This window comes from Hesperophylax consimilis, chromosome 8 (assembly GCF_061612785.1).
Source record: "Hesperophylax consimilis isolate HC1 chromosome 8, BYU_Hcon_1.0, whole genome shotgun sequence".
In the NCBI taxonomy this organism is placed as follows: Eukaryota; Metazoa; Arthropoda; class Insecta; order Trichoptera; family Limnephilidae; genus Hesperophylax; species Hesperophylax consimilis.
In genome coordinates, this window is record NC_142843.1 from 15,048,065 (window position 1) to 15,062,525 (window position 14,461).

A 14,461-nucleotide genomic window follows, 5' to 3' on the forward strand; every position below is an offset into this window, starting at 1 on the left:
GTTGGTACTTTGTAAAGACAAGTTTCAAAAAAAAAAAGTATGATAAACTAATGTTTATAAGATAAGGTTTTTTTATACATAGCACAAAGGATAACAAATTATTATAAGCAATAATTTACAGGTGAAAAACTATAATAAGCTGTAATTGTTGATAGAATTATTTGGCGTGTTGGAAATAAGCCGACGTAGCTCAGTGGTCCAGATCCGGACATCAAAAGGTGCGGGTTCAATTCCCGTCAGCGGCATGTATTTTTACTCGAGAGATATTTTCAATTTGTATGGATATTTCAGGCGACTAATTATTGCTAATAATATATTTTTTTGTTGAAAATATAAACAAAAATATTCCGAGACGTGGGTACACAATAAAAATAAAAAATGTCATTACTTTGACCCTGAATCTCAATGAAACACATTTTTATAACTGATTCTAAATAATGAATTTTACCCTCGTGCTTTCTCCTATCGATGGTTGACTGTATCGGGTTATTCTTCGCTCTACGGGTTAGAGTCCGAATCAACTATTCGGAACTGCACTCCTTTCAAAGTCGTTTCAAAGTCTAATGTGGTAACCGCACAATGGTCCCAACTGCCCTGAGTCAGTGCGATTATGACATCCCTAATTAAGGGTAAGTAGAGAGGCAGAAGGAAGCAGGGAAGCCAAATAGAAAAGGAAGAGGTTTTCTAAGAAGTAGATTTATTATTATTATTTAAAAGTATATTATCGTGTAGTATTTGCCGCTGCTTGTGACGTGACGTTTGATTTTCCTTTAATCTATTACGATGGTTCTATTGGTCCAGGGATATCGTTTTTGACAACAATTTTTAGCTTCATGTTTTATTTTTTGCTGGAATGAAAATAGTTGATTAAGGCTATCATATGATTAAAGCAACTAAAATATTTCTAATTGATCAAATTTTCAAACTACAAACACATGATTTTGCATTACTACGTAGTGCTTTGCCTTAACTAGGATATCCTTTAATAAATTACCCGCTTTTTTATCCTATCAAGAAACGTGAGTCCTATATGGTGAACTTTAAATTTATGGTTTAATTTCAACAACATTGTGATTTTGACTGCTTGAAATGGATGGCTTGTTGTTGAAAAATAATATAGCTCTCCTGCCATTTTTGACCGAGCAGCTTTCGCGTTAAAACTTAATCAGGTTTGCTCGGGGTACGTTTTCTTCGTGCCCCCACTGTTCTCTTTTAATAGCTAGTTTGATGTTTTTATTTTTCGCTCAAATTTTATTTAAACATTTTTCTTCAATAAAAAACAAATTACCCGCACCAGCTTTCAAAGAATTGGATTTAATGTCCTGTACGTGATTATTTCCGTAATTGAAATTTGTGGTCGTGCAATGAGCTTTTTTACGGGCGACAAATTTCATTTTGTATTGCAAAGTTTGTCATTTTATAGCTCTAAGGTAAATTATTAAAATAACAAAAAATCAACTTTTGTTGAAACAACTTATCTTTAACGTTTGATGGATAACTTAATGTAATATGTCATTGAAGAAGAAGATAATGGTACCAAATAAAACGAAACATAAAACAGAACAAATCACAGAAAATAAGAAAGAAACGCCATCTCAACTGGAAATCAAACCTAGAATCCCTTTCTTACAGGACAACGTTTTTATTCGCTCGTCCATTTGGACCAATTTACCATACGATTCTACCCTGGGTTCGATTCCCAGTTGAGACTGTTATATATTTTTTCTGGTCTTGTTCTGTTTCATGTTTCGTTAAGATTTGTTAATAGATATTATCTTCTTCTTCCAATATTAAAAATGTTTGCCAAAATGAAACAATTGATTGTTTCGGTTAAAATATACAGGATTTTCCAATAAGAGGTGTTATTTTGAATTGCCCGCTATTTCGGTAGATGTTACTTTTGAAGCTGTCATTTTTTTGATATTTGACAAGTAGAAACTACGCCGTTAATAAAAATGGAACGATACACGTTTCAACAACGCATTTAAATTATTAAAATTCACTTGAGTGAATCAAATGCAAATCATCTTGAGTGATTAGACCCATTTCCACCTCGGTGGCTTCGTCAACAAGCAAAATTGTCGCATTTAGGGCTCGAAAAACCCTAGATTTATTGTTGAAAAGCCTCTCTATCCTCAACGTGTGACTATTTGGTGCGGTTTATGGTCCGGCGGAGTCATTGGACCTTACTTTTTCGAAAATGAGGCTGGAGCAACAGTTACGGTGAATGGATTGCGGTATCGAGAGATGATCAATGATTTTTTATGGCCGGAATTGGATGGTATTGATCTGGACAACGTTTACTTTCAACAAGACAGCGCTACGTGCCACACAAGCAACGAAAACATTGTTCTTTTACGAATATGATTGAATATCAAAATAACACCTCTTATTGGAAAGCCCTGTATATGAGAGAGTCACTATATGGCCTGCGACAGACCTCGCTATATTCTCGTATCATTCTCTACAATCCCAATGGAAATGTATGGCTAGCGATATGCTGAAATAGGCTAAGCCACAATACGTGTAGCGTAATCTGTCAATCCCATTATTGTCAACTATGATTTTTCTGGCTGTTTTGTGGAAAGACTGTTACCTTTCAATGGGCGTCTTGTCATATCTCTGAGTAATTGAAAAATTGCAGTAAAAATTGGCCTTTTCCGTAAACTTCATTTGTAGTAACGTTTTAAAAATGCCAATAAGAAAATAAGATCTTGTTTCACATTTATAATATTACTTGGAACTCCATATAATTAAAAAATACTCTTTTCGGTTGTGTGTATACGAGTGATTGTAACTCTGGGTAAATGAACTCAGATATGTTAAAAATGTACGAATCATTTTAAAAATTGTAACTGCTTGCGTCAAGAATTTGTAAAAGCGATAGCTTTTTATTGATTTATATTGGGTTTTTACAGATGATCTTACTTACGTGAGAACAATTCAGTTATAAAAACTCATGTAATATACAAATAGGTACAACAATTACAGAATCTATTATGGGATACAAAAATTTGTATACATCTAACTAAAGATTAAAATATAAAACAAATTAAAATACAAAATTATAAAATTATATGAAAGATCACTCAAATGACAAATAATTCAACAAAAGTAAGCGACAAAAGAGAAACGTGATATACACACCTATGATAGTACAAAAAATGTAAGAGTCAAAAGAAACACGTGTTATGCCTATGATAGTACAACTAAAGTATAAGACAAAAGAGACACTTGATATATACACCTATGATAGTACAAAAAAAGTAAGAGACAAAAGGGACACGTGTATACACACCTACAATAGTACAACAAAATTAAGACACAAAAGAGACACGTGATATAAACACCTATGACAGTACAACAAAAGTAAGAGATAAGCGATATACACACCTATGATAGTATAATACATTAACATAAAATATTAACAATTTCAAAATTGGAACTGCTGTGTCAAGAGTTCAGACATGTGATTTAAGTACTTGCCCATAATATAATATTTTACCCGAAACTTATCATATTTCTGTATTTAAATGTGTATGATTTTCTTAAAAAAAATAAGGATTACGGCTTGGCCTATTTCAGCGCATCGCTTGCCATACACTACCAATGGGAATGTATGGCCAGCGATATGTTGAAATGTGCCAAGCCACACAAATATAGCGCGCTCATAGTGTGGTCCGTCACAGGATTTTATTTTGACCAGTTAAAGTCAGTTTTTGTGATTTTTAGCTAACATGTAATAATTATCAATCCTACAATGAATTATTATTATTATAGCTGATATTTTTTTCTGCTGTTAAGAAATTTAAAACAGCAAAGTTAGTAATAATATTATCTCACTTGCCATTATGTGCGAGGGGTGGTATTGTATGAGAAAGTCATTATGATTGTGTTTAAAAATTCAATTTACATACTAAATGAGAATCTGGTAGCCACCAGCTGAACAAATTATCATTCAAAAGGTGAATCTTTTAATTAAAATTATTTTTTCTTTCATTATCGGGAGAAAAGTAATGAAAAGATTTTAACTGCTCGAAAAAATGTTTGAACTGGACTTCAAAAAATACTGAGTGGACATTGTCTTGTCAAAGCAATTTTCTGCTTTTGAAAGGTTTAATTTTATGAGTATTTCGATATTTATTTCACTTCAATTTAAAACTTCAGAGTAAACTCCTTTACTCGGGCCCAGAGTTCATGGCCTTAACTAATATAAAATTAAATTAAGTATTTTGCACCTATTTCAAAAGTGAAAGTTATTCATATCAAACTTATGAAAGGCAAGTATATGGAATTGAAATGTTGGTTCAATGTCTATTATGTATTTAGTTATGTTTAATGATCAGACCTGAACAAACACGTACTTCCCACCCATTCTCTACGATACCTCACTCAAAAGATTTTCTGAGATTGGGGATGGCATGGCACCACTGTTTTACTGTTTGCGTGGATTTACCTCTCTAAAAATAGCACATCTCCAAAAAGCGAGCACCCATCCCAATGAATGTAACCTTATCAAGAGTTGTTTTAAAGTCAATTTTGCATTTAACTACCACGCAAAAACTAAAAAATATGACTAAAATAAACACCTCACGCATCAAAATGCCTTAAAACACCCCCTTCATTAAAAGTTTGGGAATTTCAAGTGGAAGAATGCTGCTCTTACATTACATAGACTTAGACAAGAGTCGTAGAACCTCGATAATTTGTAAAATCAACACAGTGTTTCAGACTGTTACCTGCCTTATATCCAGTCTTTGTTTCTTTTATCAACGTGGAAAGCGAACATTATATTAAATATAATAGTAGAACTTGAATTTGACCATCGTCTCTAATGAATCAATGTCCGTTTTATAACCAACAAGAAAATTTGAAAATAAGTAAATTGTAGAAGACGTCGGGGGGAGCCCGAGGAAGGAGTGACAGCAAATGAATCTTAAGTAAGGTCATATCAAGAGTCAGAATAAAATAAGAGTTTGAATGATACTATGTGTTAATGAAAACAAAGCAAAGAGTGTGTGCAACGACAAAGGCGTATGGCAGTTCATCATCTCTGCCTTAATGTTACCTAAGTGGTGGTAAGTTGCCGCGAACCGCCGTTGAAAAGAAATACATTTTTAGAAACGTTGCAATTGAACCTCAATTGAATCAATGTACACAAACATTTTTTACCCCTCAAACACGGAGGCCGTCATAGCAGCATGGAAACTGGCTTCGATATATACATGTCTATAGCCTGCCAAAATTATCAATACCTACCCTGACGAATGCACGGTTGTCAAATTATGGCGTAAGCCTTTGTTAATTTTATTTGCATCCTTTTCTTTTCATTATTTTCTTTTTTTTAAAATATTTATTTATATAGAATATATATGTCGGTTTATTTAAATTTTAACAGACATAAAACGAAATTTTCTCATAGTTGGACAAACAAAACATTTTTCAAATGTATATACAGGGTTTTCCAATAAAAGGTGTTATTTTGAATAGCCCGCTATTTCAGTAGATATTACTTTTGAAGCTGTCATTTTTTGACATTTGACAAGTAGAAACTACACCATTAATAAAAATGGAGCGATACACGCTTCAACAACGCATTGAAATTATTAAAACTCACTTGAGTGAATCAAATGCAAATCATGTTGAGTGATGAGGCCCATTTCCACCTCGGTGGCTTCGTCAACAAGCAAAATTGTCGCATCTGGGGCTCGGAAAACCCAAGAGTTGAAAAGCCTCTCTATCCTCAAAGTCTGACTGTTTGGTGCGGTTAATGGTCCGGCGAAGTCATTGGACCTTACTTTTTCGAAAATGAGAGTGGAGCAACAGTTACGGTGAATGGATTGCTATCGAGAGATGATTAATGGTTTTTTATGGCCGAAATTGGATGGTATTGATCTGGACAACGTTTAATTTCAACAAGACGGTGCTACGTGCTACACAAGCAACGAAACCATTGATCTTTTAAGATTAAATATCAAAATAACACCTTTTATTGGAAAACCTGCATTAAACTGTAATAAATAAAATAAACAAATAAAAAAATACATATCTCCAGAGGTAGTTCCTTTAAAAACGGATATAATTTATTTATTTATTTATTGACGCCCAATTGGGCTTTTAAGTACATAAAAATTACAAATTTCATTTTAACAACAGTATAAAACAAACAATAGAAAATCGAAATAAAATAAAATGATTTCTTACACATTATTTACATTTAAAATAATAAAAGATAATTTAAATAAGCAATGAAAGTTATGACAGCTTTGCCACGTTTTTTGGAAACGTTGAAATTTCTATAGAAGTTACATTCGTGCCAACTAAATTTAATGTTAAATCATAAGAAATGGTTGCTCACTTATTCACCGCGAACAAAACGACTTGTGGAGCCCCTCCAAGGGTTACAGTTGAATTTGTTTTGCTTTCTCACTTGGTTTATCACTCGAAGTGATTTTAATTGCTTGTTTAGCTAAGGAATTTCAATTAATTTTCGCTCGGTTTGCCCGTAATGGAAGAATAACACAAAAAGTGTCAATTAAATGCGAAAGAAAATTATAAGACGTTTTTGGTATTTAAACACCGTTAATTATTAATAAAATAACTTGGGTTAATTATCTTTTTGGACATTTTGATTGGTGAACAATCAAGAAGTTATATTTAGAGGCTAGTAATTTGATTTAATAACCACGTTGAAATGAAAACAGTTGACAAAATGTTAGTAACCATTTTTTTCGTTTATTTGATAGCATTTATGATATGTACATTTGTTTAATAATAACACAACGCATACAAATAATGTTTACAACCTCCGAAGTAAAATCTACATACATGACTTTGAGTATAAAGGTTGCAGATCTATTTTCATCTTAAATCAAATTTAAAATTACGATTTCTTTGCATTTTACGCAATTAGACGAATTCCGAAAGGATGTTGTGATGACGAGGGTAAAAGTTGATGTAGTTAAGAAAATTTATAAATGGTTACTCTGAAGAACTTATTTAATGACAAGTTCTTAAATAAGAAATTACGGTTATTTGGCATTTAAACAAAAATATTGTGTTTTGGCCGACGTTCAGAATCAAAACCTTATCATCTCAAATAACTTAAGATATTATTAAGTAACTTTGAATAGAGGTTTGAATAGCCAAGTACTTCACATTCTTCTAAATCCCCTTTATTATACTCTTTTTATTTTTCATCAGTCGGTTTTTATCATATTTAGTGTGTATTTTCTAATTTTTCTTGGACATACCTCCTCTTCAATATTCTAGCACATCACTTGGCTTGAATTTTGGCAAGGGGGGGGGATCTTAGAAATGCTTTATGTCCGGGTTAAATCTTCCCATAGGAAAAACTAAACCCTTCCACACACTTTTCCAAAAATGATCATCTAGTCAATCCACATTATGCAAGTGCATTATATAAGCAAAATAAATGCAAAATAATACAAGAACAACACGTCAACTCACCAGAGATCAAATGGGAAAATAAATCTCCGACTCCAGATATTTTCATATCAGAGGGTTCGGCTCGGTAGAACTCCTAACAGGGCCTAAAAATCCTACTGATCTCTCAACATAAATATTTAAAAATCTTTCGTTACCCTACATGTATTTAAAGTGACTTATTTTTGCATTTAAACATATAAATTTTTTGATAGATCTAATACGCCTAAATTTTTAATGAGAGAGCTAGGTATAATGCCAGTACTGAAATAACAAATGGGAATATTTTTATAGTCTGAGAAAGCCAAATTGTTTTTATCTCATTTCCTAAATCTGTGTATTTTCTTATTTTTACATTAACAGATTTTTTAATATTACAGGAATTTGGAATAGCGACGACAATGATATAAGTTATTGTTTTTTAATTTTGTCATGTAAAACTATATCGGGTCTGTTATGACTAATCGTTCGGTCTGAGTTTGAATTTGTTTTATTTGTATTTTGTTTGATACCATATTGCGATATGAAAAGGTGGTGAGAGGTATCCTCAAGGTTGTCAGCACGAGCCATTACTAATTTGTCCACCTGAACCCATTGCTTAAGTAAGGTTTGTACCATAACCTCCCCTTATTTTGCAAGCCTTAGAGAGCAACGTCAGAATATTTAGTACGCAAGATACAGCAGAGGGGCTGAGAAAATTGTTTCACCCTCTGCGAGATCTTAAGATTCCGCAGGCAACAAAGCGGCAATGTCACAAGGTCACATCGGCCGGATGCCACGCAAGGCTCTCGGGCTAAATAGGTGCGTAATAACTAAGTTTCCGCAAGGGCCTTTAATGCAAAATACGTGTGTTTTATGATTATTTATGAGTTACAGCCTAACTAGCGAGAAATAATTATTTATGCATACGCCCTCTTTCCACTATCAAAGGACCCTACGTTAATATTGATATTCTTTGAAAACTATTCTTTAAATAAATGTTTTGATAGTTTGAAGCACCCTTTGAGATGTATTTAAAAAAAATATATGTTATGCTTGTATTTTTAAAAAATCAACAGGATTATACAAAAATAATACAGGATTATTTAAAAAAATACAGCCATGACAAAAATTGTGCAAAAAACAATACAGATGATGTTCAATCAAGACAAAAACAAAGTTTTGATGGAGTTTACAACTTCTGCCACATCAATACAAAATATTACTTGCGCAATGTCTGATAAAACTCAGTACGACTTACACCAAAAAATTCAAGCTGACTTGAGTTGACAAGTCTTGCTAATACTGGACATTGGTGAATGGTATCCATAATTTGTGGATGTTGATTGGGGAAAAACAAATCATTATTTCTGAGTCTACGGGTAGGGATATTGAAAGAGATGATTTGCAACATAGTAGGAGAGTCAATGATACTCAATAATTTGGAAAAGGCACATGAGATCAGAATCCTTCGTACGTTTTTCGAAAGAATAAAGATTTAAATTTACATCAAGTTCATCGTATGAGTAATCACCTCTTTCTAGCCCTAACCTCCAAGTAATTTCTATACTGATTCGACATGATTAATGTAAACATCATAGAATAGAGACCAAATAACGCAGGCATATTCTAGATTGGGGCGAACCAACGAACAGTAGAGAGTTTTTGGCTAATTATATTATTGACGTCCGAGGTAATTCTAATAATGATGCCAAGTAGTTTAAGAGGTATATTAACGACGTTATTGATGCATATAATGTAGATAAGCAAAGATCATTAAATTTATAAACAAAAATAATTCCTTTTTTCGCTCGATAAAATGACATCATTTTGCATTTATCAACAATTAGTTCAAAGCAATTGATTTTACACCAATCAATAAATGTGTTAGTATCTTATTGTAAAGAAAAAATATCTAGGTAGGATTTAACTATTTTGAGGATCTTATTGTCATCTGCGAAAAGCAGATAATAATTTAAAAATAAGCGGAGCTAGACGAGGTCCTTGGGGCACGCCAGAGTTTACATCAATATTAATAGATTCAAAGTTATTTATTTTAACTCTTTGCATCCTTTCTCTCAAGTAATAATTACAGAAGGATAATGCTGGATTTCTTATACCGATGGCATATAGTTTGGTAATAAGGATTGAGTGGTTAACTTTATCAAGGCTTTAGAAAAGACAGTGTAAAGAACATCTACCTGAGATCTATCTTCAAGAGCTTTGACAATGGTATAAGTAAAGGAAAGTAAAATATTAAAAACAAGCTGACCTGTACCCGGCGTTATTAGGGGTTATCCCTAGGAGATAACATATAACATCGTAGACTTTTCTGTAGGCCTTCGAGAGGCGTTCGAAAATATTTTTTTGCGACTTCATTACAAAATACTGATTTTTCTCTACTTTCTATAAATATAGTACGCATGTATAATATATTTAAGCCTTCCGGAAGAAAGTGATATAATAATCCCTATTACAATCCGTTGTGTTGTTTAGAAGAACTAAGCGCACAAACAGACAGACGCGGATAGCGACTTTGTTTTATACTATTTAGAGACGTAAATTTTGGGTACCCATACAAGAAAAAAAAATATTGTCCCTCCTGTATAAACCAACACTCTGTTTTTTTAGGGTATCATTTAGTATGATTTTAATACAAAACAATGGAATTAATACACTCGCTTCATAATATTAACATAAAAGAGGCCTAATCATAAAAATAAATAGGTTGCCTGTTTATTTCATTCGCATGTTTTGTATGCGAAGAATGGCGCATTTTTACTTCGAAATTACAATCGGAAAGAGTATTTTGTCCCGCTTTCTGTTTAATATTTACGCCATTTTAGTAAAAATGTCCAACAATCAGGCGAAACAAGCCATTTGTTCGTCCATTGTCCGGAGCCTATTGTTTAACTCGTTCCAGACGTCGTATTATATCCGCCACCAGTTGCTTCCACAGCTGAAAAAAAAATACTGTCGCCCATTCCACGTTGCGCAAAGTACAAAATAATTATCTCATCATTGTGAACAATTGAATCCCTTTAACTCATAGGCTTCTCTGAACATCCTATCCTTTATATCTTTAAAAAGTCCCCAAACAGCACGCAAAAGGACCATATAGGCCTTGAGGAATTTTTGTTTCTTAATGGCCTCCCGTGTGGAAGATAATGTATAAAAAGAATATTAAACTAATAAATATAATCCAATAAAAAATATGAATGGATACGATTTTTAAAAACATCTTTCATATCTCCTATATATCGGAATTATCTGTCCGACAAAACTTAAACAATAGACAGCTTACTCTAAGGTCAGCAGATCTAGATGTTAGTAATCATCTAATCGAACTTTCTAGGTCAAATCGAGCCATTTAATATGATCGCTCTTTTAGTGTAACAGGCCCGCTCATCTGGAATTGACTTCCCTCAGCTCTTACTAATCTCCAGAATTTGGCTGAATTTAAACGGGCTTTAAAAACAAAATTACTAAAAAAATCTCACCTTTCATAAATCATAACTTCTTTTCAATATTTTATAATAAGCCAAATTCTAAAACTTCTGGTAATTTTTTGGTTTCGGTTGCCTCCTTATAGTACCTTTTTAAAATTTCTGCTCAGAAGATTCTCATTTCTGAGCACAAACTGCCTCCTGTTTTATATTATGTTTTAGTTTTAATATTCTTGTTTTTTCCTGTCCTGCTGTTATTGTTATTCTAAGTTTTGTCATCACTTTGTATAAACAGTATATTTAGTGTTATAATATTAGATCTGTATTATGTAAGGCACACTGAAGGAATAATTTTAAGAACATGACCACTAATACTGAATTACCGTTTCTATGTTTGTTATAGTTAAGCGCACTTGAATTTAAATGACACTAAACTGCGCTTTATAAATACCAAGTTATTATTATTATAGCAAGAAAGAGTTTTCATCACATAAAATTACCATTTTATAAGAAAAATTGTGTTCAACAATATAAATTATTATGTCAACATCAATTATTTTTAAATTATTCTATTTTAAATCTACGGAAAGCGTGCACAACACCTTTTAAAATATTCATATTACACTTTTGTATTCTTAACTCGTTTTTGCTGTTGAAAAAAAACGTTAATATCGTTTTGCAACTGTAATAGTTGTGTATTTAGGTTTATGTTAGTCACTACTACATGGAGATGGATGTCAACAAGCTGAACAAATTTGCAGAAATCTAACTTACTTGCTGTTCATTTAGTATTCGGAATAGATACGAGTATCACTGGTGACTTCATAGCGAGTGTCACATAAGTTACTGTACTGCTGCGAAGTGAGACACATTTGAAAGTTCATAAAAGGATTATTTTATGGGGATAATTCATGAAGATTCTTTACGCAGTAAGTTTACAAATCTCAATAGTAGCTCAAGACGTCCCGGACCACTGAATAGATAAAGCAGACTAGAAATGCCTAACATGTAGATTTGAGTGGAAGCCAATTGGGTAACTGACTTAACATCTTTTGGTTCTAGCCTATTTAGCACTCCTGATATCTATACAACTCCTAGTTGTTCTTGTTATTGATGAAACAAAATTAAGGCGAGCCAAACTACACTATCATTACCTATGCACCAAAATATTAGGTCCGTATTAGATGGATATTAGGTAAATATTAAGTCCATATTAGGTCCATATTAGGCCCATATTACGTCAATATTTGCTCAGTATTAGGTTCTTAGTCCATATTAGGCCCATATTATGTCAATATTTGCTCCATATTAGGTTCTTGTTAGGTACATATTAGGCCCATATTACGTCAATATTTGCTCCATATTAGGTTCTTGTTAGGCCCATATTAGGTCCATATTAGATCCATATTACATCAATATTTGCTCTATAAAAGGTTCTTATAAGGTCCATATAAGGTCCATATTAGGTCCATGTCACGTCAATATAAAGTTCATATTATATTTTTTATTAGGTCCATATTAGGGCCATATAAGGTAAATATAGGGTTTATTCATACTAACTTGTAGTTTTGACCACTGGATCCTGCCGATGCAGCGAGGGGCGTTCCTCCAGGCCAGCTTGGCTCCGTAAGCCAGTTCGGTCTCCGTCAGGTCGTAGCTTCCAGTCGCCAGGATCTCGGCCTGGACGGTCTTCCAGCGGGCTTCATGCAAGGCGGTGTTGATTCTGAATTTCAAAAGAGACATGAACATATTTAAAAATATATATTTTAATTTAGAACAATTAAAAATAGGCGTATTCGGTTTTTGAATCATTTCTATCACAATTACGAGAAACAGTAAAGTCTATAATACTCATCGTTGGAATTAACTTTGAGTTATTTCTTATCTTTCGTACACAGAATTACTTACATAATAGGTCTCTAATTTTACTTTATTTAATAAACCAGAGTTATAAGTACGTACTTAAAAAGCTACCTACTAAAATATAAATATGTAGTATATTTTAAGTTAAAATATATTTATATTTTTTAAATAAGGAATTACACAACTTGTCTAAAGAAACGTCACTATCTCAATGAAAATTCTAATACTATAGTATTGGATGTAGTCTTGTATATATTAGCGCCCTTGAGGTGATTTTTCACTAGAACGGTGCTATACAAATTATTCAATTACCATGCGAATAAGAAAATCCAAATAAAAAAGACGATTTCACATTCGAAAAACAATTCCTGAACCATAATCAAAGTTAAATATGATTTAAATTTTATTTTAACCATCTAATGAAAGTAAGGATAGCACAAAACGAATCAACATGTAAAAACTTTTAAAAATATATTTATAAGAATAAATCAAAAAAAAGTGAGACGAAATGCAAAACAGTCGACTTAAAACAGGACTTCGCTATGCTCAGTGGAAAACAATATATTTATTTGTGTCCTGTAGAAAAATCGAACATGCAACCATTCGCCTTCCGAGGAGAAAGACAAAGGCACTCACATTACACGAAAAAGACCACCGAGAACATAAAATGAATTCCAAAAATTTATGTTTTAATACACTACCAGAAGGTTGTTTTAAATGACCTTGTGTACACAATACTTAGATAAAATCAATATAGAACTCTTTTTTCTGTAAAAACAACGCAATCAGGAGAAATAAAATAAACTAAGACATTCCCGATTACGTGTCCCAGTGGTTTCCAACGCAATATTTTTTTGACAAAGGGCAATAAGCCACAAAATCCGTAAATTTACATTTTCATTCAGGCCTTTAGTGGACCCCGACATTCCGTCAGTGAGCAAATAACATCGAATAAAATCCCCTTTGCTTCCTTTATTAGGCACAAAGGCCCGGTTTAAAATAACTTGCTTTGGTCATTTGTATCCACGTTTGCCAACAAATTAAATATTTCAGTTTTTGATGACGACTCTCTTGGCTTTGTGGAATTTTCTCTCCTCTAATCCAGGAATAAATTAAAACTACCTATATTTTTGTGTGTTAATCGTCACAATACGGACCTAGAGCAAAAAATATAATGTTATTCGTAAAGATCAACAAACTATGATTCTGGATACTTAAATTTTTTATTTTTTATTACACTTTGAAAATCATTAATTCCTAATGTTGGGTGCCTTACCCGTGCTTATTCTTCATTAGAAACACCCGCTAAACTCCAAGAGCAGTTTGTCAGTATGTCAACGAGAAACCACAATATTCTCGTAGAATATAGAATAGCACAAGTGACTACAATACAAATACATAAAATAAACACACAGATAGATATAATGCAGGCAACACACTCATTGACATACACACACTCAAAGGAATTATTTAAATTTTAATTTATTATTAAGAAGAATTAATAAGTCGTCATTTAAAAGCGATTAAAACCGTAATAGATTTAAGTGTTCTGTGGTTGGTCAAGGGGTTCTGACAAAACTTACACCGCTCTCTCACGGGTCAGCCGGACATGTGCATTAAGACCCTGTAGGAAGCGTTAAAAGATGGTTTGAAAGGGAGATATGTAAATACAAATGTTAGAGGGAGTGCGTTAATATTAAAAAACGATAATAATTAGGCGAAAATTG

General features: G+C 32.7%; 1 protein-coding gene across 3 annotated transcripts in view; it reads right to left on the reverse strand.

Annotated features, from left to right (window-relative positions):
• Nos (Nitric oxide synthase) overlaps window positions 1-14,461 on the reverse strand; it is a 314,945-nt gene that overhangs the window by 108,117 nt on the left and 192,367 nt on the right. For all 3 annotated transcript variants that reach the window (XM_089634919.1, XM_089634921.1, XM_089634920.1), the window contains exon 3: window positions 12,432-12,594. In XM_089634919.1, coding sequence (XP_089491045.1) covers window positions 12,432-12,594 — 163 coding nt within the window. The remainder of the gene's footprint in view (window positions 1-12,431; window positions 12,595-14,461) is intronic.